Raw genomic sequence first — 26,803 nt, forward strand, 5'->3', positions numbered from 1 at the left:
CTTGGTATGCTTTCAATCTTTTTAAATTTATTGACTTGTTTTGTGTCCTGGAGAATTTTTTTATTTTTTATTTTTTTCTATTATAGTTGATTTATATTGTTCTGTCAATTTCTGCTGTATAGTAACGTAACCCAGTGATACATACATACATACATGTGTGTACGTATGTATATATAAGATATATATTTTTTTCTCACGTTTTCCTTGTCCTGGAGAATATTTTATGTGCACTTGAGAAAAATGTGTATTCTGTTTCTTTGTGGATGGAATGTTCTGTATTTGTCTGTTAAGTCCATTTGATCTAATGTGTCATTTAAGGCCAGTGTTTTTATATTGATTTTCATCGGGATGACCTACCCATTGATTAAAATAGGATATTAAGGTGCTGTCTACTTCTTCCTTTAGGAGTATTAATTTCTGCTTTTATATATTTGCTTCTATATTCAGGGCATAAATATTTACAAATGTTATATCTTCTTGACATTTTTATCATTATTTAATAACTTTCTTTGCCTCTTAAGACAGTCTTTGAATTGAAGTCTGTTTTGACAAATATATGTATAGCTACTCCAGCTTTTTTTGTTTGTTTCCATTTTCATGAAATATCTTTTTTTAAAAAATCATTTGGGCTGCAACTGTGGCAAGCAGAAATTCCTGGGCCAGGGATTAAACCTGAGCCAAAGCAGTGACAATGCCAAATCCTTAACTGCTAGGCCATCAGAGAACTCCTGGAATATCTTTTTTACATCCCTTCATTTTTTGTGTCCCTACACCCAGAGCAAGTCTCTCATGAGACTCATATAGATGGGTCTTTTTAAAAATCCTTTCAGCTACTCTATGGTTTCTGTTGTTGTTTTGGCCACCCGGTGGCGTATGGAGTTCCAGGGCTAGAGATCAGATCTGAGCTGCAATTGTGACCTACACTGCAGCTGTGGCAACATGGGACCCATTATACCACTGTGCTGGGCCAGGGATAGAACCTGTGTCCTTGTGTTGCAGAGACACTGCCTAATCCATTGAACTCCTACTCTATGTCTTTTAATTGGAGAATTTATTCCATTTACATTTAAAATAATTATTGATGTGTATGTAGTTATTGCCATTTTGTTAATTGTTTTCTGGCTATTTTGTAATTCCTCTATTCCTTTTCTCATCTCTTGCTCTCTTACTTTTTGATTTGATGGTTTTCTGTAGTAGTATGGTTAGAGTCCTGTCTCTTTGTCTTTTGTGTATTGACTGTAGGTTTTTGCTTTTAGGTTACCATGAACTTACTTAAAACAACATAATATAATAGCTTATTTTAAGTTGATAACAACTTAAGTTTGATCTCATTCTAAAGCTCTACATTTTTACTCCCACCACCATTTACCTCTTATCTTGTACATCCATTAGCAAATTATTATAGTTATAATTTTTACCACTTTTGAGTTCCCACTGTGGCTCAGCAGAAACAAATCTGACTAATAACCATGAGGACACAGGTTTGATCCCTGACCTCACCCAGTGGGTTAAGGATCTGGCATTGCCATGAACTGTGGTGTAGGTTACAGATGTGCCTTGGATCTGGCGTTGCTGTGGCTGTGGCATAGGCCAGCATCTATAGCTCCTATTGGACCTCTAGCCTGGAAACCTCCATATGCCATGGGTGTGGCCCTAAAAAGACTATATATGTGTGTGTGTGTATGTGTGTGTGTGTGTATACACACTATATTTATATATATATACACTATATTTATATACATACACTATATTTATATACATACATATTGGGGTCAGTATTCTTTTTTTTTTGTTTTGTTTTTTTTTTTGGTCTTTTTGTCTTTTTGCTTTTTCTAGGGCCGCTTCCCATGGCATATGGAGGTTCCCAGGCTAGGGGTCTAATCAGAGCTGTAGCCGCTGGCCTGCACCAGAGCCACAGCAACATGGGATCTGAGCTGCGTCTGCGAACTATACCACAACTCACAGCAACGCCAAATCCTCAACCCACTGAGCAAGGCCAGGGATCAAACCTGCAATTTCATGGTTCCTAGTTGGATTTGTTAACCACTGCGCCACAATGGGAACTCCTGGGGTCAGTATTCTTTGTTTTTTTTTCCCCTGAATTCCCTCTGGGCTCACTGGCTCACACTTGGGAGTGGCTGCACTCACAGATGACTGTGACATCGTTTGCTTTAAAGAAAAATACTGTCCGGATGGTGGTATTTCAGAAATACCAAACTGTGAAATCTCTCTCCAAAGAGGCAGGGGGAAATAATAATGTATATGTGATAAAGGTGAAGGGGGGTGGTGCATGCAGCCATGCACACAAATTTTACAAAAGTTTGCTTCTGGTCTCATGAAGCTTACTCCTAGTTACAAGGAGCAGACATCACCATGAAGGATTTTAGTGTTTTTCTAGATATGAGGAGATGCAAGAAGTGGGCTCATAAAATCTTCTAAAAATACCTAACTCTCTTGAAAACCTGTTCTTCCAGTTTTCCCAGAGCACAGAGTGCCTCACTTCTGCTCTGCTGGGGGGTGATGCAGGGCAGCCACTGCAACGGCTCATGGTTTAATCCATGTAGAGGCTGATGGCACGTGCCAATTTCCAGTACACAACACAATCTCCTTTCTCAGAGATACCAGTTATCTGGGGCAAGGCAGAGGGGGAGAGTAGAGATGGTGCCCACTTTCTGGGGTCTCTGGAGAAGACTGTGACCAGCTCTTAGGTGTGCATTTAATCAGATGCCTGACCCCAGGTCATAGCTATGAAGACATGCTAATAGACCTCTTTCACAGAAAGCCTGGCTGCGTTTTAGTCTGCCAGCCTTATGATGTGCCCTGGGGGTAGTAGCTGGTTAAAGATTGATTCTCCCTTTGTTGCAGTGTGGGTCCGGTGAATGTAAGCCCTGCTGGCCACCAGAACCAAGTGATCAAGTCACGTCCCCTAGGCAGCAGCCACAAAGACCCAGAGTCAGGCATGGGCACACGTTCCTTTTCAGGAGATTCCAGTGACCCGGAGTGAAGCAGAGGGAGCTTCCATGGCTTCTGCAGACTTTAAAAAGTACGTCAGGAGACCTCTCCATGTGTATTTAATTAGAAGCTCCCCCCTCAGGTTGTAGCAATGAAGATAAGTACTAGCCTTCTTTCATAGAAAAAGTAGGTGTTTCTTTTGCTTCCGTGTTGTGCCCTGGGGGTGGTAGCTGTTTAAGGACATGCTCCATTTGTTACAGTCCTATGAGACCCACTGGCGTAAACCCCACTGACCACCAGAGCCAGGTGATCAAGGGGTATCGTGTGAGTGGCAGCTGCAAAAATCAGGGCACCAGGCAAGTGCACCAGCTCCTTTCTGGGAGATCCTGGCAATCTGGAGTGAAGCAGAGAGTGCTGGGGTGTGGTGGCCTCCATCTTTTGGAGAGTGTTTCAGTGGACCCCTCTTTGTTAAAATGAGTGCCTGCTCCTCAGGCTGAAGCTTTTTTTGTTTTTGTTTTTGTTTAGTTTAGTTTTTGTGCACCTACAGAAGTTTCCAAGCCAGGGATCAAATGTACCCACACCACAGCAGGGACCCAAGCCACAACAGTGACAATTCTGGATCCTTAACCACTAGGCCACCGGGGAACTCCTATTTTTTGTTGTTTAATGGCTGTACTTGTGACATATGGAAGTTTCCAGGCCAGGGATTGAATCTGAGCTGCAGCTGTGACAGTGCTGGATACTTTAGCCCACTGGGCTGGACCAGAGATTGAAACCATGCTTCCACAGTGACCTGAGCCACTGCAGTCGGACTCTTAAGCCAGTGCACCACAGAGGGAATATTTATTTTTTTTAAATTGAGGTATAGTTGATGTGTGCTATATTTCAAGTGTACAGCAGTGATTCCCAATTTAAAAAGGTTATATTCCATTTATAATTATTATAAAGCCCAAAGGTTTATGATGAGCAGCTAGACCTCTTAACGGTCTGCCTCTGAACGGGGCCCTGGGATGGGGGTGTTCCCAGATCACTGTAGCCTTGTAGGTCTTGTGGACGCAAGCTCCTTTGGCTGTTAAACTGGATGTTTTGGAAGCTTGTCTCTCAGGTGCAGGTCTTAAAAGTTGGGGTGTCAGATGCAGGGCTCAAAGTCTTTGCTTCCAGGGAGACACTCCGAGTTGCCAGTTCCCTTCTGACTGTGGATTGCTGTGGTAGGGGTGGGGTTTATAGTGAGATTGGGTCTCAGCCTTCCCTTACTTGCTTTGATGTGACTCTCATTTCCTGATGTGTAAGGTTTGCTTAGCTACTTTGGGGGTTTCTTTCAGAGGACATTGTTCTGTATGTAACTGCAAATTGTGTCTCCCTGAGAGTAGAGTTCAGGAACCACTAACATCATCTTGAACTGGAGCTCTCCTTACTCAGTGTTGATTGATTTTAGGTAGAAAGATCTAGAAGCTTGATCAAATTCAAGTTTAAGTCACTGGGCTACAGGCAAGAGTACTTGGCAGATGGTCCCTGCTTCCTATTGCATTGCATCAGGAGGCATGTCTGGCTGTCTTGAGTGACCAATGACTTCAGGTATTACCAGTTTGGTCAAATATTATAAAATGCCCCATTTGCCTAGATCTATAATTTTTCATTAGGAGCTCTAAAATGGCTTGCTTCTTTCATTTCTTCTGCACTTATTGCCTGTAATTATTCAATAGGGTTTTTCCACGACTGTCATGTTATCCTGAAATGCAGTTCATACCGGTATAATTGCTTGATTCTCTCCTTTCATTTATCAGTTTCTATTGCTTTAACATTCTTTTAGGGCTTGAAAAATCCCAATTAAGTATTTGTACCATGGCTTTTCTCCCCATAAATACCTCACAAATTAAAAACACTTGATACTTTTTTTTGGGGGGGGGTGGCATGCAGAAGTTCCTGGGCCAGGGATCATACCCAAGCCACAGCAGTGACCATGCCAAGTCCTAAACCACTAGGCTACCAGGAAACTCAATACTTTTAATTACAGAACCACAAATGCTAAACAAGTAGAGATGGTTCCACCAAAAGGCACTCTTTATAGGGAGCTGGGTGCTTTTTTTTTTTTTTTTTTTTTTTTTTGTCTTTTTGCCTTTTCTAGGGCCACTTCCCACGGCATATGGAGGTTCCCAGGCTAGGGGTCTAATCGGAGCTGTAGCCACTGGCATACTCTAGAGCCACAGCAACGTGGGATCCGAGCCGTGTCTGCGACCTACACCACAGCTCACGGCAACACCGGATCCTTAACCCACTGAGCAGGGCCAAGGATTGAACCGGCAATCTCATGGTTCCTAGTCGGATTAAGTAACCACTGCACCATGATGGGAACTCCATTGCTTGACAGATATAGATTAAAAATACTTTTAGGACTATAGAGTGGGGGTCAGCTCACTATGGCCCACTGCCTACTTCTGTATGGCCTTGAGCTAAGAATGGTTTTTACATTTTAAAGAGTTGGAGGGGAAAAAAATGCCACAAAGATCAGTGGACACGAAATGTTTACTCTCCAGGCTTCTATAGAGAGTTTGCCAACCCGATACGAAGCAACCTGTATGAAAGCACCGGATTGAAAGGCGTTGTCTGTGAAGTTGTTGTAGGACCGGGAAATGTCCCATCCTGAGATGGACCACAAGAAAGGATCCTTGGCTTTGCCCAAAAATTCGTAAGTGAGCCAGAGAAATTGTGTTTATTTATAAAGATATACATTCCATAGGCAGAATGTGGCTGTCTCAGAGAGAGCAGCCCCAGGGCATGGGGACTTTATGGGCCGAGTAATTTAACAAGCTAAGGAGTTGGAAGGAATATTCTTGCTATTTTGGGGAAGGGGTGGGATTTCCCGGAAAGTGGGCCAACTGCCCACATTTTGGCCTTTTGTGGTCAGCCTCAGAAATGTCCTGGAGTAAGGGGGAGTGATTTATAGTATTACAATAAAGGTATAATGAGCTAAAGCCCAATTACCAGACTATTCTTAAAGCTATGTGGCTCTAGCCGATTCCAACCAATTTTTGTGGCATCCTTACAGCTGTGCCTCTCTTTCATTTTTCTAGAGGTTCTTTTCTCCCCTTTCCCTCCTGTCTCAAAATAGGTTTGGATTAAAGAGTGGTTTGTGTTTTTTGGGTGGGAGGTCACAGATATGAACTCTGAGCTCTATCCTACAAAAATGTCCTTATGTCCATTCCTGGGCCGTATGGCCGGGTTAAGAACTTCTGCACAGTAATATTGTATTAGTCTGCTCGGGCAGCCAAAAGAGAACTCCAGAGTGGGTGGCTTAAACAAATTTCTCACAACTCTGGAGGATAGCGAGGTGGAAGTGCTGGCAGGGGTGGCTTCTGGTAAGGCATCACCTCCTGACTTGGAGACAGCCTCTCTTTCCTTGGGGCCCATGAACTTCTGGTTTCTCCTTATAAGGCCACCCATCCTACCAAATCAGGGCACCACCCATAGGACCTCACTTAACCTCAATTACCTCCTATAAGGCCCAATCTGCAAGTACAATCACAGATGGGGTTAAGCTTCAACCTATGAAATTTTCTCTTAAGGGAGTGGGTGGGGGCAGGGAAGACACAAGTCAGCCCATAACATAAATACTAAATTTGAAGGAGCATGTGTTCTAAGTGCTTTGCTCCTGAACCCAGGCACCCTACATGCTAAGGAGTCGTATTTGTTGAATTAATGGTGATGAAGTCAAAACGAAACATAAGAAAATTCACGGAGGAAAACAAGATGCTAATAGAAGTATCACAGATTAAAATACTGCAGCAAGTCTTTTTTATTTTTTTCCCCAAACCCACAGCACTGTAAGTTGCCAGGCTAGGAGTTGAATTGGAGCTGCAGCTGCTGGCCTACACCACAGCAACGCGGGATCCAAGCTGTGTCACAGCTCACGGGCAATGCTGGATCCTTAACCCAGGCTTGTTACTGCTGAGTCAGGACAGGAACTCCAAAACACTGTAGCAATTCTAAGGAGAAAGTAAGAATAATCAAAGAAAGTTTTTTCCTTTTTAAACAATATACCTGGGGTTCCCACTGTGGCTCAGCGGGTTATGAACCTGACTACTATCCGTGAGGATGTGAGTTCAATCCCTGGCCTTGTTCAGTGGGTTAAGGATCTGGCATTGACGTGAGCTGTGGTGTAGGTTGCAGATGTGGCTCAGATCTGAGTTGCTGTGGCGTAGGCTGGCAGGTGCAGCTCTGATCTGACCCCCTAGCCTGGGAACTTCCATATGCTACGGGTGCCACCCTAAAAAAAAAAAAAAAAAAAAAAAAAAGACACCTACCTATGCTTGGAGTCATTTGCCTTTAACACACAGCAGTATAAGAAACAAAACTGAGTTGAAATGGTTTATGCAGGGTGTAGACAGATTCTGGAGTCAAGAGAAGCTGAGATCTGGAGCCTTAAAATTGTAAACTATGTACTTAAGGCCTGAACTGGAAAAACAGTTAATAATTTTAGCAGAAAATAGTACATTAGGTCATTTTTTCCGGGATAGAAATAGAAATATTTGTTTTAGCAACAGCGTGCTCATCAAGGAGATCTGAAGAGTAGCCACTTCAAAGAATTTTTTTTTCTTTTTAGGGCCACACCCACAGCATATGGAAGTTTCCAGGCCAGGGGTCGAATCAGAGCTATAGCTTCCAGCCTACACTACAGCCACAGCCACACAGGATCTGAGCCATGTCTGCCACCTATACCAGAGCTCATGGCAATGCCGGATCCCTGACCCACTGAGAGAACCCACATCCTCATGAATACTAGTCAGGTTCGTTTCTACTGTGCCACAACGGAAACTCCTCAAATAATTTTTAAATTTAGGGAGATACTTACTGCAAACTGCCAATGGAAGATCCAGTTAACACCAAATGGCTCTAATAAAACCAGGCCCATGGTTTTTTGGGGGGTAAGGAATAGGAGTACAGTTTTCTTGACAATGCCACCTGCTTGGTGGTGTAGGAATTTGTATTGTCCTAAGCTATCAATTAGCTCAGAGCTGAAAAGTGAAGGGCAGGGATGACCCTGACTCCAGTTACAGGAAAATCTGATGAAAACTTCAGGGGTTTGGTGTCCATTTGAATTTGCCTCTTGAAGAATCATTAGAAGAGTTCCTGTCATGGCGTAGCAGAAACGAATCTGACTAGGAACCATGAGGTTGCGGGTTCGATCCCTGGCCTCGCTCAATGGGTTAAGGATCTGGCATTGCCGTGAGCTGTGGTGTAGGTTGCAGATGTGGCTCGGATACCAAGTTGCTGTGGCTCTGGTGTAGGCTGGAAGCTGTAGCTCCGATTAGACTCCTAGCCTGGGAACCTCCATATGCCATGGGTGTGGCCCTAAAAAGCAAAAAACAAAAACAACACATTAAGAATTGAACAGTTTACAGCAAAGTTATGGTCTTAACTAATTTGTCCTTTAAACAAAGTGAGGTAGCTTTATATTTAGAGGATTGTGGTCATGCACATAGTTTTGGTGTTTAGGTTTAGATTAATAAAGGCTAATGCATTTGTATTTTTTTTTAACCCAGTAGAACAATATTCTTCACAAACAATATCAGAAATGTTAACTAGAAATTTGCTTTTTAAGCCAATTTTACAAATCTTTTATTGTAACGAGAATAGATACCAGACTGCTTTTTTTTTTTTAACTTATCTATTTCAACAACTATTTTGAGTCACTACTTTTATTCTTTATTGTCTTTATTTTCCAAGTTTTGGTGCCCAAACTTGGCAAACGTCATGGAGATTCATACAAACATGCATATACACATATACACACACTCATTTACGTTTAAAGTCTCGGTTCCTCATTAACCCTTGTAGCTCAGGCTCCTGTTAAAAAGACGTAAAATGGTAAGATAAAAATCAGGGAAAACGTTAATAAATTCCAATTGATAACTTCCTTATTGTTATTTAAGTAGACATTTTAAGGCAAAATCCATCACCTTGCTAAAACTTCCACTAAGTTATAGACTCAGATATTTACACGAAAATAAATAAACCAAAAGCCCCTTTCACATGTCAATATGGTTTAGCAACAACCTAGCTGAGCAGTTGTATTCTGTTGTTATTTCAGTGACTTTCCACTCAGGAACAGTTTAATATTTCAGTGATTAAAATTTCAGTTGTTAAAAAACTAACTTTAAGCAGGGTCATTGTTTCACTGAAGTGGAATTCTTCAGGTTCTTGTCTTTATGATACAAATCCATCAGAGTAACGTTCAAGCTATTAATTTGAAAAACATTTAATGTTTGGTAACTAAGTACAATTACTGTACTCTAGGGCGTTTGATTTTATTTTTCTCGGTAGGAGCTTTCCTCTTTTGTGAGAATCCAGGCCCAGGTTCCTTATTGTTCGGAAGAAAGGAAACAGCTTCTGGTAGACAGTAATTTTCTACTGGAGGTGGGGATTCCTATGAAAGGGGAAAAAAAAAAGCAACATTGTTCATTGTTTTCAGTTAGCAAACTATTAATCAGGTAATAGATTCCTTTATTCTATTTCATGACCAGAAAAACTTAAACATTTGTCTTTCAAGGTAGCTATTTAGCACTTGTCACCTTTAGTGAACAGATTCCGTGTGACAAAATTTTACCTTTTATCAGAAAAATGAGTTTATAGCTCAGGCAGAGTGGGGCCAGCTCACTCTCATATTTTCTTCTGTAAAATATGAATTAAAAACAGAATATGGAAAATATGGTAAAATACAGTAAACAGCTATCATTTAAGTGTGAGTTTTTACTGTAAATTTTTGAAAATCTTTTAATTTTTCCAATAAATGTGAGGAAGGTGTTTTTATTCTTGATTTCACAGATAAAAATAATACAATGTTACGTAACTAGCAGGTGACAAAGTCAAAAATTCATATACTTTTCCACTTGACTCCAAAACCCTTGCATTTTCTTCTTAACAACCATATTCCAACATAAAGAAAAGGACTCTTTCCTCTTATTTTCATTGTAATAAAAATTTTCTGGAAATATGGCAGACTGAAGAACACAAAAATAAACACCAGAAAATACTGGGTAAGTGCCTTTTAACTCTCCCACAGATAACAAGTATAACTTCTGACCTATAAGATACTATAGAAGTAACAAAACCAGGCGAATACAGAAGAGGGGTTCACATCTGGAAAGAAAGGCATGTAACAGGGTGAATTCCCCTTTTCATTTTTTATAGCTTGTAGTCTGAGAAGAAGACCTCTCTGTGTCATGCTGACTGGCTCAACATCTAATAGAAAACACTGAAGAAGCAGAGGACAGAATGGCAACCACAATACTAGAAACTGAAGTGAGAAATTCCAGAAAGTTTGGGGGGAACCCACATTGTGCTGTAAATGCTGACCAAATTCCTTGCTTGACCTCTAAATCATGTATGTGCAGAGACTCAAGGTAAGGCTCAAAGCAGCAAACTGCAATTTGAGCTGCCACTCACTGCCTGCTAAACAAATCAAATGTGTGAGTTCCCTTCATGGCTCAGCAGTTAATGAACTCGACTAGGATCCATGAGGACATGGGTTCAATCCCTGGCCTCACTCAGTGTGTTAAGGATCTGGCGTTGCCATCAGCTGTGGCAACTTCCATAGGCCACAGGTTCGGCCTTAAAAAGCAGAACAAGGAGTTCCTGTTGTGGCTCAGTGGTTAACGAATCTGACTAGGAACTATGAGGTTGTGGGTTTGATCCCTGGCCTTGCTCAGTGGGTTGAGGATCCGGCGTTGCTGTAAGCTGTGGTGTAGGTTGCAGACTCGGCTCAGATCCCGCGTTGCTGTGGCTCTGGCGTAGGCTGGCGGCTACAGCTCTGATTAGACTCCTAGCCTGGGAACCTCCATATGCCGAGGGAGCGGCCCCAGAAAAGGCAAAAAAAAAAAAAAAAAAAAAAAAAAAAAAAAAAAAAAAAAAAAAAAAGGCAGAACAAAATAAAAAAACAAATAAAATGGTACTCTTCAGAGGAAAGACAGAATCTACAGTTTCTACAACCGATTCATAATGTCCAGGATACATTCAAAATTACTACACACATGATAGAAACAGAACATGAATTATTCTCAAGAAAAACAATCACACCCAAAATGGAAATACTCTAAGCTAAGAAAAATACATATATACTGAAAATTTAAAAATGCTCATGAAAGGAATCAAAGACAACCTAAATAAACAGAGATAAGCTGTTTTCAAGGACTGAAAGAATTAACATACTAAAGATGTCAATCACTCAAACTGATCGGTAGGTTTAATGCAATTCCTATCAAAATCACAGCAAGATATTTTTATAGGCAAACAAGCTTACTTAAAAATTTACATATAATGATGCAGGCAAAAAAAAAATTAATGCCCTAAAATAGCAACAATTTTGAAAAAGACGAATAAAGAAGAAATCACTGCCTAAAGATCATCATATCAACTGAAATGGACTTATATATACAGTAATTAAGAGTTTTGCAGAGGGAATGACACCGAAATGGATAGAAGAGAACAGAATTCAGAAAGAGACCCCCACAAAATGCCCAACCTAACTCTGACAAAGGTCCAAATGCAACCAAATGAGGACAGTTCTTTTAACAAATGGTGATGGAGCAACTGGACATTTTGAGGCAGAAAACCCCTCAAACAACCCCTCTGTCGGTTTTGACCTAAACCTCACACCTTTTATGAAAACTGGCTCAAAATGGATCATCAACATAAAATGTAAAAATTACAAAACCTTTTTGAAAACTTCTGTTTTGCAAAAAACCCTGTTAAGAGGATAAAGGTAAAATGGATGGAGAGATAAGCCACAAACTTGGAGAAAACATGTGCAAATACATTTCCAATAAAAGACTAGTATCTATTATAAACAATTCTCAAGGGCAAAAAACAATTCAATTATAAAATGGGCAAAAAATATGCATTTCAATAAAGAGGATATAAAGATGGAAAAAAGCACACACAGAAAGACATTCACTTGGATTAGCCTTTAGGGAAATACAAGTGAAAAGATATCATCACAAGAAAAGATCATCATATCAACTGAAATGGCTAAAATAAAAAATGACAAGTAAATGCTGATGAGGATACAAAGAAACTGACTGGATCCTCATATATTGATGGTGTGAATGGAAAATATGACCACTCTGGAAACATTCTTGGGCATTTATCTCAGTGCAATGAAATCTTATATTCACATACAAACCTGTACAGAAACGTTCACAGCAGCTTTCTTCATAGCTCCAAACAGGAAACAACCCAGATGTCCTTCAATAGGTTAATGATTAAACTAACTGTGATACATCTGTACTACTCAGCAATAAAAGGTAATAAAAAGTATTATGCAATAATCTGGATGAATCTCAAAGGAATTTTACTGAGAAAAGGCAATCACCCCAATTTACATACTATATTAATTCCACTTAAGATTTAAAAAAGGGGAGTTCCCGTCGTGGCGCAGTGGTTAACGAATCCGACTAGGAACCATGAGGTTGCGGGTTCGGTCCCTGGCCTTACTCAGTGGGTTAACGATCCAGCGTTGCCATGAGCTGTGGTGTAGGTGGCAGACGCGGCTCGGATCCCACGTTGCTGTGGCTGTGGCATAGGCTGGCAGCTACAGCTCCGATTCGACCCCTAGCCTGGGAACCTCCATATGCCGCGGGAGCGGCCCAAGAAAGGGCAAAAAAACAAACAAAAAAAAAAGATTTAAAAAAGAACACAATTATAGAAACAGACAATAGATTAGTGGTCACTAGGAGTAAGAGCTGGGAGGATGGGGGAGAAGAAGGAGGTGGGTCTGGTTAAGAACAGGCAAAATGAGGGATTCTAGTAATGACAGAACTATATCTTGACTGTGGTGGTGGATACATGAATTTACACATGATAAAAGTGCAGAAATCTGAATAAGATTATTAGATTGTATCGATGCCGGAATCCAGGTTGTAATACCGTACTATACTTTTTGCAAGATGCTATGCATCGGGGGAATCTGGAGAAAGTGTATACAGGATCTCTCTGCATTATTTCTTTTACTGAATGTAGATGCACAGTTATTTCAAAATGAAAAGTTTTATTTATTTATTTTTGTCTTTTTAGGGCTGCACCCACGGCATATGGAGATTCCCAGGCTAAGGGTCAAATTGGAGCTGTAGCTGCTGGCCTACGCCACAGCTCACGGCAACGCCAGATCCTTAGCCCACTGAGTGAGACCAGGGATCAAATTTGCAACCTCATGGTTCCTAGTCGGATTCATTTCTGCTGTGCCACGACAGGCACTCTCCTCAAACTGAAAAGTTTTTTAAAAAGCAACAGAACATCTTGCTTATGACCCAAATGTTAAAAATAGTAAACAATGATTCCAACATAACTATTGTAACTGTGCTTATGCTGTAAAGGAAAATATTCTTAAAATGAGTGAAATGAGGAAATCTCAGCACAAAAATAGAAACCACAGAAAAGAACCTGAGATTTTTTTTTTTTTTTTTTGGTTGCCCTTGTGGCATACAAAAGTTCTCCGGCCAGAGACTGAACCCATGCCACAACGGTGATAACACCAGATCCTTAACTTGCCAGGCCACTGGGGAACTCTGAATCAGATATTTTGATATAAGAAATATATTTAATACCTAAAATCTTACTGGATAGGCTTAAGAACAGATGAAGATAACAGGGGGGGAAAAAAAAATCAATGAAGTTGGAGGTGAATAAACAGGAGTTAGATAGCCAGAAGAATACAGAGAAAAATAAGTGAACACAGCCTTGGGGACCTGTGGGACAATATCAAAAGGAGTAACTGAATTCCCAGACAAGAAAGAATGGAGTAGAAAAAAATAGCAGAATGAAGAAATAATGCCCGAAATTTCCCAAACTTGGTGAGAGACATAAACTTACAGATTAAAGAAGCTCTGCAGATACCAACCAGTATTAACACAAAGAAACCACACCTGAAATATCACAAATGGTTGAAATCCAAAGATGAAGAAAAAATTCCAAGCATAGCCAGGGAAAAAAATGATACATTGCATAAAGGGGAACAATTCAAATTACCACTAACTTCTCATCGGAAGCAACAGTGGCCAGGAGAGCACGAAGTCTTTATAATAGTAGTAGAAGAAAAAAAAATACCAACCCCAAATTCTATATCCTGCCAAATATCTTTAAGAGTAATGGTAAAACAGACATTTTCAAAAAAAGACAACTAGAATTTGTCTCCATCATATTTGAACTACAAAATAAAGTTCTTCAGGCTGAAGGAAAATGATGTCAGATAGAAATTTGGATCTTCAGAAAGAATACTCAAAATGGTATACATTAGGGTAAGTATAAAAGACTTTTTTTCTTTTGATTTCCTTAAAATATATAGGATTGTTTAAAGCAAAACTTGTTATACTGATATAAAATAACAGATATATATATAAAATATATGACAAACATACCACAAAGCAGGGGCCAGCAAATTCTTTCTATGAAGGACCATACATTAAATATCTTAGTAGTTGCAAATCTCTATTGCAACTACTCAACCCTGTAGTTTGCAGTGCATAAGCAGCCTAAGTGAATATACAAATGAATAGATATAGCTGACTTTCAATAAAACTTTATTTATAAAATAGGCAATGGGCTGAATTTAGCCTGTGGGGTATAGTTTACTGACCCCTGGCTTGAAGAACAGGGGAAGCAAATGAATTTATATATGGTTGCAAGATTTCTACATTTTATGTAAGGTGGCACAATATTAACTTTAGGAAGACTATGAAAAATTACGAAAGTATATTGTAACCTGTAGAGCAAAACACTCCCACCGAAAAAAGAAAGTTTTTGTTTTAGAAAGACAATGTAAGAAACGGAATTCTAAAAAATTAAATAGCAAAAAAGGAAAGAAAAAAAATAACTGAAGAACTAAAGAGACAAACCAAAAACAAACGGTAAAAATCAAATCCAGTATTAGTAAATACATCATGCATTAAACATTCCAGAGAATACAAAGCAAGACCCATCTATACCCTTTTTGCAAGAAAGCAATTTTATTTAATTAGTTACTTTTTTTGGCTGTACTCACAGTGTATGGAAGTTCCCAGGCAGGGATTGAACCTGCACTAGAGCAGTGATCTGAGCCACAGCAGTGACAACACTGGATCCTTAACCTGCTGAGCCACCAGGGAACTCCAAGAAAACCATTTTAAATATAAAGACACATATAATTTAAATTTTTAAAAAGAGAGAGAGGAGTTCCTGCTGTGTCACAGTGGGCTAAGAATCAAACTGTAGTGGCTCGGTCACTGTGGAGGCACAGGTTTGATCCACAGCCCAGCACAGTGCATTAAAGGATCTGGCATTGCCACAGCTTTAGCACAGGTCGAAGCTGCTGCTGGGATTCAATCCAGGGCTTGGGAACTTCCATATGCTATGGATGTGGCCATTAAAAAAAAAGAGAGAGAGAAATAAAACAAAACAAAACAAAACCATTTACAATTGCATCAAAAGAATAAAATACCTGGGAATAAATTTAACCAAGGAGGTAAAATACCTGTAAGTTGAAAACTACAAGACCACTGATGTAAGAAACTGAAGGAGATACAAAATAAAGGAAAAGATATTCCATGCTCATGGATTGGGAGAATTAATATTGTTAAAATGTCCACACTACACAAAGCAATCTAGTGATTCAATGCAATCTGTATCAAAATTCCAATGGCATTTTTCAGAATCAGAACAAACAATCCTAAAATTTGTATGGAACCACAGATAATCAAAGCAATTCTGAGAGAGAACAACAAAGTTGGAGGCATCATGCTCTCTGATTTCAAACTATATTACGAAGCTACAGTAATCAAAATATTATGATACCAGCATAAAAAGAGATCTATGGAAAAGAATAGAGAGCGCAGGAAAAAACTCACGCATACATTGTCAATTATGACAAAGGTGCCAAAAATATATAATAGGGAAAAGACAGTCTTCAATAGATAGTACTGGGAAAACTGAACTACTACAAGCAAAAGAATGAAACCTGACCACTATGTGACATCATACACAAAAATAAGCTCAAGATGGATTAGACTTGAATGTAAAAACATAAAAAATCCCCCACAGTTTCCTCTGTGGTGCAATGGGATTGGCAGCATCTCTGCAGCACTAGGATGTAGGTTTGGTCCCTGCCTGGCACAGTGAATTAAAGGATTTGGCACTGTTGCTGCCACAAGTGCAGCTTGGATATGATCCCTGGCTTGGCAACTCCATATGCCATGGGGTGGCCAAAAAAGGAGGAAGGAAAAAAAAAAAAGACTTGAATATAAGACCCAAAGTCATAAAACTAGAAAAAAAAAAAAATAGAAGATAGGCAGCAAACTCCTTGACACTGGCTTTGGTAATGATTTTTTTTTGACACCAAAAGGAAAGTTAACAAGCAAAAATAACAAAAGCACACAAAAAAGCTCTTGCACAGTAAAGGGAACCATCAACAAAATGAAGAGGCAACTTACCAAATGGTAGAAAATACCTGCAAATTACACATCTGATAAGGGGCTAATATCCTATATATATATAAAGACATACAACTTAACAGCAAAAAAAAAAAAAAAAAAAACCTGATTAAAAAACAGGCAAAGGATCTGAATAGATATTTCTCCAAATAAGTCAGACAGCTAAAAAAACACATGAAAAGGTGTTCAACATCACTAATCAACAGAGAAATGCAAATCAAAACCACAGCAAAATATCACCTCATACCTGTTAAAATGGCTAATATAAAAAAGACAAGAGATAACTTGTGTTGTCAAGGATGTTGAGAAAAGGGAACCTCTGTGTCCCATTGGTGGGAATGTAAATGGTGCAGCCACGATGGAAAGCAGTATGGAGGTTCCACAAAAAATTAAATACAGAACTGCCATATGATCCAATAATTTTACTCCTAGGTATTTATCCAAATGAAACAAAAACACTAACTCAAAAGATATCTACACTCCCATGTTCACTGCAGCATTTTTCTTTTTCTTTTTTTTACAATAGCCAAGACAAAGAAACAACCTAACTGTCCATCAATGAATGAATGGATAAAGAAAATGTGACACAAACACACACATATACACACACCAATGGAATACTATTAAACCATTAAAGAGGAAATCCTGCCAATTGTGGCAATATGAATGGAGCATGAGGGTATTAAGCTAAGTTAAAAAAAAAGTAAGACAGAGAAATATAAATATTGTATGCTCTCTTGTAGGTGGCATTTAAAAAACATAACACAACACCCTCAAAACTCAATAGATACAGAGAACAGGCCTGATACATGCAAGGACTGCGAGATGGGCAAACCCTGGATGAGGGTGGTCAGGAAGTATAAAATTGTTGTCAAAATAAATGTCATGGGATATAATACACAGAATGATGGGTAAGTTAATAGTACTGTATAGGATTTTTTTTTTTTTTTTTTTTTTTTTGCTTTTTAAGGCTGTACCTGTGGCATATGGAGGTTCCTGGGCTAGGGGTCTAATTAGAGCTATAGCTGCTGGCCTACACCCCAGCCACAGCCATACCAGATCCAAGCCATGTCTGTGACCTATATCACAGCTCATGCAATGCTTAACCCACTGAGCGAGGCCAGGGATCGAATTTGCAACCTCATAGTTCCTAGTCGGATTCGTTTCTGCTTCGCCATGATGGGAACTCTTGTATAGGATATTTGAAAGCTATTGAGAGTCAACCTTGCGAGTTCTTATCCCAAGATAAAATTGTAATAATGTGGGAGTTCTCATTGTGATGCAGTGGAAACGAATCCGACTAGGAACCATGAGGCTGCGGGTTCGATCCCTGGCCTCGCTCAGTGGGTTAAGGATCCGGCATTGCCGTGAGCTGTGTTGTAGGTCACAGACGCAGCTTGGATCCAGCGTTGCTGTGGCTGTGATGTAGGCCGGCAGCTGTAGCTCCGATTGGACCCCTAGCCGGGGAACCACTGTATGCCATGGGTGTGGCCCTAAAAAGCAAAAAAAAGTTAGTATGTGTGGTGATGGATATTGACTTATTGTGGGAATCATTTCACAGTATACATATACTGAATCATTATTCTGTACATCTAAATAATGTTATATACCAACTACATCTCACTGTTTAAAAAAGGGTAGCCAGGAATATCATTTTAGGCAGATGGGAAAACTCCTCACTGGGTAAAATGAAACAATTCAAGAAGCACTAGGAGAGGCTAAATCTAGGAGAGGGTGTCCAATAACTCATCCATCCGCACTATCGCACCCAGTTCAAAACTGTCTGACAAGATCTAACTATGTGCTTAGTACTACTTCTTTTTTTTCTTTTTGGCTGTGCCCAAAGCATGCAGAAGTTCCTGGGCCAGGGACTGAACCCATTCCATAGCAGTGACCTGAGCCATAGTAGTGACAATGCTGGATCTTTAAGTTGCTGTACCACCAGGGAACTCCAAGAGGATGTCATCAAAAAAATAAAATGTAAATTCAAAAAATGAAAAAACAGAAGACTCAACTGAGGAAATCTCAAAAAATGAAGATAAAATAAGTGAAAAATATAAAATCTAATTTACAAATGGTAGAAGTACAGGAAGTAGAAAAAAAATCATCATTAAAATTATTCAAGATTCCCCAGGAGTGGAGTTCCTGCTGTGCTACAATGGGTTAAGAATCTGATTGCAGTGGCTTGGGATGCTGCAGAGGCATGAGTTCAATCTCCAGCATGCTGCAGTGCCCTGACCCAAGAATTTCTATATGCTGCAGATGTGGCCACAAAAAAAAAGATTTCCCGGAATGCAAAGATAGAAGTCACCAACCAGAAGAGGTCCAACAGGTGCCTAGCATAATATAAACAGACCCTCATGTTGAAATTTCAGAAAATAGGAACTTCCCACTAGACTACAGTTACATGTAAAGGAATAAGAATGAGAGTGGAATGCTCAACAGCAATACTAGAGGCAAGGAGACAACCAAAAGGCTAAGCAGTTTCCAACCCAGAATCTGATGCCCACCCAATCAGTCAAGTATGAGCACAGAAAAAAGAATCTTTACACACAGAAAGTCTCAAACATGGTGGATCTCTCCTGTGTTCTTTCTCAAGAAGAGACCTTCATCAAAATGAGAGAGCTGATCAGGATGACACGGGATTCAGAAACAGGAGATCCAGGAGTTGCCATTGTGGCTCAGCAGTAAGGAATCAGACCAATATGCACGGGGACACGGGTTCAATCCCTGGCCTCACTCAGTGGGTTAAGGATCCAGCGTTGCTGTAAGGTGTGGTGTAGGTCACAGACACAGCTTGGATCCCATGTTGCTGTGGCTGTGGCGTAAGCTGGCAGATGTAGCTCCGATTCGACCCCTAGCCTCGGAACCTCCATATGCTGCAAGTGTGGCCCACTAAAAAAGGCAAAAAAAAAAAAAAAAAGAAAGAAAGAAAAGAAAACAGGAGACCCAACAGAGAAGAGACAAAAGATGCTGACTAGAACTCCTGGGGTGATGGCAGTGCAGAGGTATACAGAGGTGGCCATCCAGATTGCAGCGATGTGACTGAAGACATGTTGAAGGCTGTTATCACCAAGATCCCAGCGGCCATCTCTCCTAGCTTCTAACCTGACATCAGAACACTGGGGTGAGCCTATCTCAGTCTTATCTGTTCTTGGCTTGTCCTGACCATGACCTTGACAGAAAGTTCCTGCTCTCCCCTCACTGGCCTGCTCCTTAACCTACAGAACTGTTCTGTTTTGACCTACTCCTGAGAGTCAGAGGTAGGCAATGATGAACTCAGATGCAGAAATACAGAGCAGCTCTTTTCCTCAGTGCATTTCTCCAGACATCTAGTACTTGATACACATGACCACCCTGAGAAAGGTAGGGACACGAACAACCAAAAGTCAGACAGTGATGACTTCTGATGGGGAAGGAGGAAGATGCAACTGGGGAAAAGCAACAGGCAGCTCCCGTGGCACTAGCAATCTTCTATTTCTAGCATCTTTTTTTCTTTTTTTTTTTTTTTGTCTTTTTGCCTTTTCTAGGGCCGCTTCCTGCAGCATACGGAGGTTCCCAGGCTAGGGGTTGAATCGGAGCTTTAGCCACCGGCCTACACCACAGCCACAGTTACACCAGATCCGAGCTGCATCTGCGACCTACACCCCAACTCATGGCAACACCGGATCGTTAACCCACTGAGCAAGGCCAGGGATAGAACCCGAAACCTCATGGTCCCTAGTCGGATTCGTTAACCACTGAGCCACGACGGGAACTCCAACATTTTGCTATTCTTTAACTAGGACATATGTCCATGACCTATACACTTTTTATATGTAAGGAAAAAAGAAAAGAAAAACAAACCCAAATGATAGCACATATTCAAATGCTTAACACAGCACAAACTGCAAGTGATCCATCTTGGATGGCAGCTGTATCCCTGAAATAGGAACTTCCGCAGGGATGAGGTTCAGGAAGTCTCTACATCCCTCCCGAGGGTAAAAACTTAAATCCTCATATGTCTCAACAAATAGAGATTTTTAAAAAATTATTTAGAAGTTCAAGGAGAGCTATTACTGGTTTACTAATTCCTAATCAGTATGCCTCACTGCTTTATGACAAAGGCTTTGTGTTTATGTTTCAGGCATTCCTCTATTAAACCCTGACCAACTTCCAAACACAAGCAGCAATAAACACAAAACAGGTTGAGTTTTGGTTTCCCCCTATTTTTACACTATTCTGTTGAAATCCTTTGTAATAAGACCTTTATGACCATGTCTCCCATCTTGCTAATTCTGGATGGAATTTTGGGCACTCTGGTGTCAGGAAGATTTTTTTTGCCCATTCAAGTCATCTAGTGTATTATCCCTTCATGTAGCAAATGCTTGATTTACCTTATTGTCTAATACAGGTGTTTACAATGTATGAAGCAAAAGGTCAAGAAAATTTAAAAAGAACCATTGGTTAAATGTTTCTTCTTGGGCCATGGAATCAATTTCTACTTTCTTTATATTACAACATTTTAAAGAGCACTTTTAAAGTGTTTCGAGGAACCTAGGTTTTGACCGTTCTCATAGTTAACTTCCAGGCTACATGTTTATATATGTGTTCATTATTATAAAAATACTGAAATTGAAGGGAGTTGAGTAGAGGAGAATGACATTCTACGAATAACAAGCTAAGGGTTTTGTTGTGTACTCACATCTCTATGCACACAAGCGCATTTCTGATAATGAAGTCAAGGACCAGATCTTACAAACCTGCATAAGATAATCAGCAATGTATTCTGTTTTCAAGCAGTATACATTCTGGGCAGCAGCTTCTGCTATATTAACTCCTGAGTCATCTGGTTTCAGTTTATTAAAGTCAGAAAAGAGATGTGTAGCTTCTTTAAATAAAGATACAGAACGACCAGGTAGCACCTAGGGGAAAAAACCAAGGTATCACCATCAATCAGTGTCCCAAAGTACAAAATAGTTCAACTGTATAATCTATATATAAGGATTACCACCTAATAAACTACAAAAAACAAGAACTTATCACAGCAACCTCAGTTAGAAATAATTGTAAAAAACTCAGTAAGTTGATTCAATACAAACCTTTGCTCCTCCTGACTGAAGAAGGCGTTTGAATCCTGCTTCTCGAGACTGATCAACATGTAAAATAGCCTTCCACCCACTAAATGCCCCCTATAGGAAGAAAAAAAAAAAAACAAAAACAAAAGTGTTGAAATTATTTGGAAAATGAATATCAAAATACAGAAAATCCATTATTTTATCTGCAGACTTAGTTTTATGTTAATGAAAAATCTTGTAGCCTTTACTTTTGATGAACACAGCAATAACTGTATTGGTCTAAAAACTTTGAAACAGAGCCATGGTGTCTGGCACATACGCCATCAATAAATATTTGAATAATGAAGGGAAATGATTTAATGATTAGGTAACATTAAAACAAAGCAACTTGACAGTTGTTTAGTCTTTTCTAGTATTTTTTTTTCTTACAATTAATCAAAGGTAGAGCGTAAAGCACAGCTGCTTAGATTAGATGAAGCCTCCATCATACTTCTCCTGAAAATGTTTACAAATGAGAAATATAAAATATTTAAGTACAGTACTGACAAAGCCAGAGGAAATACTCTAAAAGACAGGGAATCAAGGCTAACATGGATTTGGAGACAGCAGAGAACTCAGAATACCACACAAAAAATGATATCATCCGGGTTTATAATCTTTTCATGAGCCATGGACTGGTTTGGCAATCTAGTAAAACCTATGGATCTGTCCTCTTATTTTTTTAAAATAAGAGTTTTATAGAGATGTAATTTCCATACCATATGTTCTTTAAATGTTTGAAATAAAATATAAAGTATTTTTTACAAAGTTTTTATTGAAAATTATCAAAATATTAAAAAATTTGTCACATAATAGAGGTACTTCTATATCGAACTATATAAACTGAAAATATTTAGTCAAAAGTACTAAATGATACAATATCTAATACATCCATATATATCTAGATCTACTAAATGATAATACATCTAAACTGGAGTTTCCTGGTGGCCTAGCAGGTTAAGGATCCAGCACTGTCACTGCTGTGGCTTGGGTTTGATCCCTGGCCCAGGAACTTCTGCATGCTGCAAGCACAGCCAAAAAACAAACAAACAAAAACCAAAAACATCTAGTCTACTGACTATCATAGCTTACTAGCCTACATTGACATAACACATTAGCCTACAGGTTGGCAAAATCATCTAACACAAAGCCAGCTTTACAATAAAGTGGTTGAATATTTCATGCAATTTATAGAATACTATACTGAAAGTGAAAACCAGAATGGTTGTTTACCCTTATTGATCATATGGCTGACTGGGAGCTGTGGTTTGCTGCTGCTGTACAGCATCAAAATAGAATACTATTACTGCACACTGCTAGCCCAGGAAAAGACCAAAATTGAAAATTCAAAGTATGGTTTCTACTGAATGTGTATCTCTTATGTACTATAATTTTAAAGTAGTGACAAACATAAATAATATTTCAAGTTGCAATCACATTGCAAGCAAAAATATTGGATTTCTGTCTGTGGGGCAAAGTCACAGTAGTGTTAATGATTGTATGATTTGTTGCCTAGACTCATAAGGAAGGAAATGCTAACTTTCAGTTATAGAGTAGTAAAAATAAGGTTGTATTTCCTCTCCCACCTGAGGTATATAGCCTTCCTGAATTTCATCTATAAACTCCTTTGGGAGAGTCTGTGGACTCCAAGTTGAGAAGCCCTGAAGCTAAATGCTGAAGAGATTCTTTAGAAGAAATACTGTATGAGTCATATTTTACACACATAAATGACTTTTTTTTCTTCTTATGGGCACACCTGTGGCACATGGAAGTTCCCAGGCCAGGGGTCAAATTGGAACTGCAGCTGCAGGCCTATACCATGTCCACAGCCAACACTGGATCCAAACCACATCTTCAACCTACTGCAGCTTGTGGCAATGCCAGATCCTTAACCCACTGAGCCAGGCCAGGGATTGAACCTGCATCCTCACAGAGACCACGTCAGGTCCTTAACCTGCTGAGCCACGACAGGAACTCCTAAAGGATTTTTAAAAGACCCATCAGTAGGAGTTGCCTGGTGGCCTAGTAGTTAAGGATTCAGTGGTGTCATTGCTGTGGCTCAGGTTCAATTTTTGGCCTGGGAACTTTGACACACTGCAGTGTGGTCAATAAAATAAAATAAAAAATAAAAAATAAAAGAGGCATCAACATTACATATACGTCTGTTGGTCATAATTAAAATAATTAGAAATTGAGACTAAGTTTATTTATTTTTGCTTTTTAGGGTTATACCTGCAGCAAATGGAAGTTTCCAGGCTGGGTCTAACAGAGCTACAGCTGCTGGCCTACACCATAGCCACAGCAACTCGGTATCCCAGCTGTGTCTGTGACCTACAACCACGCTCACGGCAATGCAGGATCCCCGGCCCACTGATCAAGGTCAGGGATTGAACCCGCATCCTCATGGATACTGGTTGGACTCATTTCCACTGTGCCACAAGGTGAACTCTGTAAGCTCAATTTAGAATGCCCAATTTAAGTATATCAATCAAGGGATAAAGACAAATAAAATTATTCTTTTGTCAAAGGCATTCTCTTAAAAAATAAATAGGAGTTCCCATTAGGTGAGCTGTGGTGTAGGTCGAAGATGCGGCTTGAATCCCACGTTGCTATGGCTGTGGCTGTGGTGTAGGCCAGCAGCTATAGCTCTAATTCAACCCTGGGAACTTCCATATGCCATGGATGTGGCCCTAAAAAGCAAATAAAAAATAAAAATAAATAAAAATAAAAACCTGGGATGGTCATGATATCAAATGCTATTTATATTACCTACATAATTATATATATTAATACCTCAACAATGCCTGATTCTTGTCTTTGCTGGATTTTTTTCCTCCATCTCATTGCTGCAAGTGCTAGTTTTCGCTGCTGTACACTGATTCCAGTCAAAACATCAAGTATGGAACTGCTTCCCCATTCATAGTCTTCTTCCTGGAGAATTAGTCCAACAAATTTTTAAGTTTCTAAAATATGTTCTCAAGGAGTTTACAATCTAATAAAAGTTATAAGCTATACATTTCATTCATATAAATACAGAGTACTAAGTAAGCATCAGTTTACGAGCATGGAGGAAATGCAGATTAATTTGGCTTCATAGGAAAGTCAAGTACATCTGGCTTCTAACTAGAAATGAGAAAAATAATTGGTACAACCTCTATGGAAAACAATATGGAGGTACCCCCAGAAAACTAAATATAGAACTACCAACCAGCTATAATGGAAAAAATAAAAATCATTTAAAAAAAGAAAAAAGAACTATCATATGACCCAGTAATCTCACTCTTGGGTATATACCCAGACAAAACTCCTTGAAAAAGATACATGCACCCATGTGTTCACTGCAGCACTATTCACAATAGCCAAGATATGGAAACAACCTAAATGTCCATCAACAGGTGAAGGGATTAAGAAGATGGGGTATATATACACAATGGAATACTACTCAGCCATAAAAAAGAACAAAATAATGCCATCTGCAGTAACATGGATGGAACCAGAGACTCTCATACTAAGTGAAGTAAGTCTGAAAGAGAAAGACAAATACCATATGATATTACTTATATCTGGACTCTAACAAATGACGCAAATAAACCTTTCTACAGAAAAGAAACTCATGGTCTCGGAGAATAGACTTGTGGTTGCCCAGGGGGAGTGGAAGGGAGTGGGATGGACTCAGAATCTGGGGTTAATAGAGGCAAACTATTGCATTTGGAATGGATAAGCAATGAGATCCTGCTGTATAGCACTAGGAACTATACCTAATCACTTGTCTCACATGATAATGTGAGAAAAAGAATGTATTATGTATGCGTGACTGGGTCACCTTGCTGTACAGTAGAATTTTTTTTTAATTCAATGAATTTTATTACATTTATAGTTGTACAACAATCATCACAATTCAATTTTATAGTATTTCCATCCCAAACCCCCAGCCCAACTCCCCACCCCCAACCTGTCTCCTCTGGAGACCATAAGTTTTTCAAAGTCTGTGAGTCAGTATTGTACAGCAGAAAATTGATAGAACACAGTAAACCAACTATAACGGAAAAAATAAAAATCATTAAAAAAAGAAATACATTGCACACATTTCTTTTTTTGGGGGGCATGCATTTCTAAGAAACACAGATAACTACAACTCAGTAAATGGTAATTTAGATTATCAGGTTCCACCTACTATAAGATGAACCCCACAGAAGGACATGGTCTCAGAGGAGGTATGTATCAATAGTTTGATTACCTGTCTATATTAGAGAGATTCCCTAAGGAATCCTGATTGAAAACTTCAAAAACTACATGATAGATATTACTGTGATAGTTAGAAACCAAAATATTTCAAATAATTAGTTTATTATTTTATGGGCTAACAGTAAAGATAAAAGCTTACAATGAGATACTCCTGAAAGTTTTCTAATGTTATTTGAATTCAAAAATTTCAAATCAATTAAAACTGCTATAACTAAGAATCTGGGTCTGAGATCTTTAAGTATTTTTGCTTTAATTGTTAACATGGATCTTATAAATTTGGTATAGTCTAACTGCTCATATTTGGTTATTTCAATGATATGAATGGTCAGTGTACGTGCTAAAATAAATTATTAAGACATTTACTTTCAAGAGTTCCTGTCATGGCTCAGCGGTAACAAACCCATCTAGTATCCATGAGGACATAGGTTCGATCCCTGGCCTTGCTCAGTGGGTTAAGGATCTGGCATTGCCGTGAGCTATTGCATAGGTTGCAGACATGGCTTGGATCCCTCGTTGCTGTGGCTGTGGTTAGGCCAGCAGCTGCAGCTCCAATTTGACCCCTAGCCTGGGAACTTCCATATGCCGTGGGTGGGGCCCTAAAAAGACCAAAAAAAAAAAAAAAATACTTTAGAAGAAAAAAGACCCTTCACATTAATTTGCATACACACCGGCACGAAGCGCCCAGCAGTCCTGCATGCTTCAAGGTAGGAGCGATGGAGCACCCACTTTCCAGCTGCCACTGAGGCTAAATACTTCTCGTTCCGAAGTGGATGTCCCACAACAATATGTGTACAGTTGGGATCAAAGCACTGCTTCTCAATCACTAATCCACCTTAATTAAAGAAAAATTGATACTTTGTTGATTTTTAACCTTTTCCTAGGAAAAATGTACTTGACCTATGCAGAGAATTATCTGTACAAAATGCACCAGATAACAAAACCCCTGACAATTATTTTACTTTACATATATATTTTTATAAAGTAATGTTTACTATGAAAATTTTAAATGCAAATTAGATAAAACAGTAAAATGAACTGGCTACCTAGGCTCTAAAT

The 26,803-nt window shown here is 39.3% G+C and overlaps 1 protein-coding gene across 11 annotated transcripts in view; it reads right to left on the minus strand.

The window, feature by feature from the left end:
* Positions 1–8,646: 8,646 nt before the first annotated feature.
* TOPBP1 (DNA topoisomerase II binding protein 1) overlaps positions 8,647–26,803 on the minus strand; it is a 77,939-nt gene continuing 59,782 nt past the window's right edge. For all 11 annotated transcript variants that reach the window (XM_021069467.2, XM_021069466.2, XM_021069465.2 and 8 more), the window contains 5 exons: positions 26,416–26,579; positions 24,296–24,433; positions 21,488–21,577; positions 21,149–21,310; positions 8,647–9,376 (listed from right to left, as the gene is read on the minus strand). In XM_021069467.2, coding sequence (XP_020925126.2) covers positions 9,233–9,376; positions 21,149–21,310; positions 21,488–21,577; positions 24,296–24,433; positions 26,416–26,579 — 698 coding nt within the window. In that variant the 3' untranslated portion in view covers positions 8,647–9,232. The remainder of the gene's footprint in view (positions 9,377–21,148; positions 21,311–21,487; positions 21,578–24,295; positions 24,434–26,415; positions 26,580–26,803) is intronic.

Source organism: Sus scrofa, chromosome 13, assembly GCF_054392235.1.
Source record: "Sus scrofa isolate SSC_HxYL_T2T_F1_AM1 chromosome 13, Sscrofa_HxYL_maternal_Yorkshire_Landrace_v2.0, whole genome shotgun sequence".
Lineage (NCBI taxonomy): Eukaryota > Metazoa > Chordata > Mammalia > Artiodactyla > Suidae > Sus > Sus scrofa.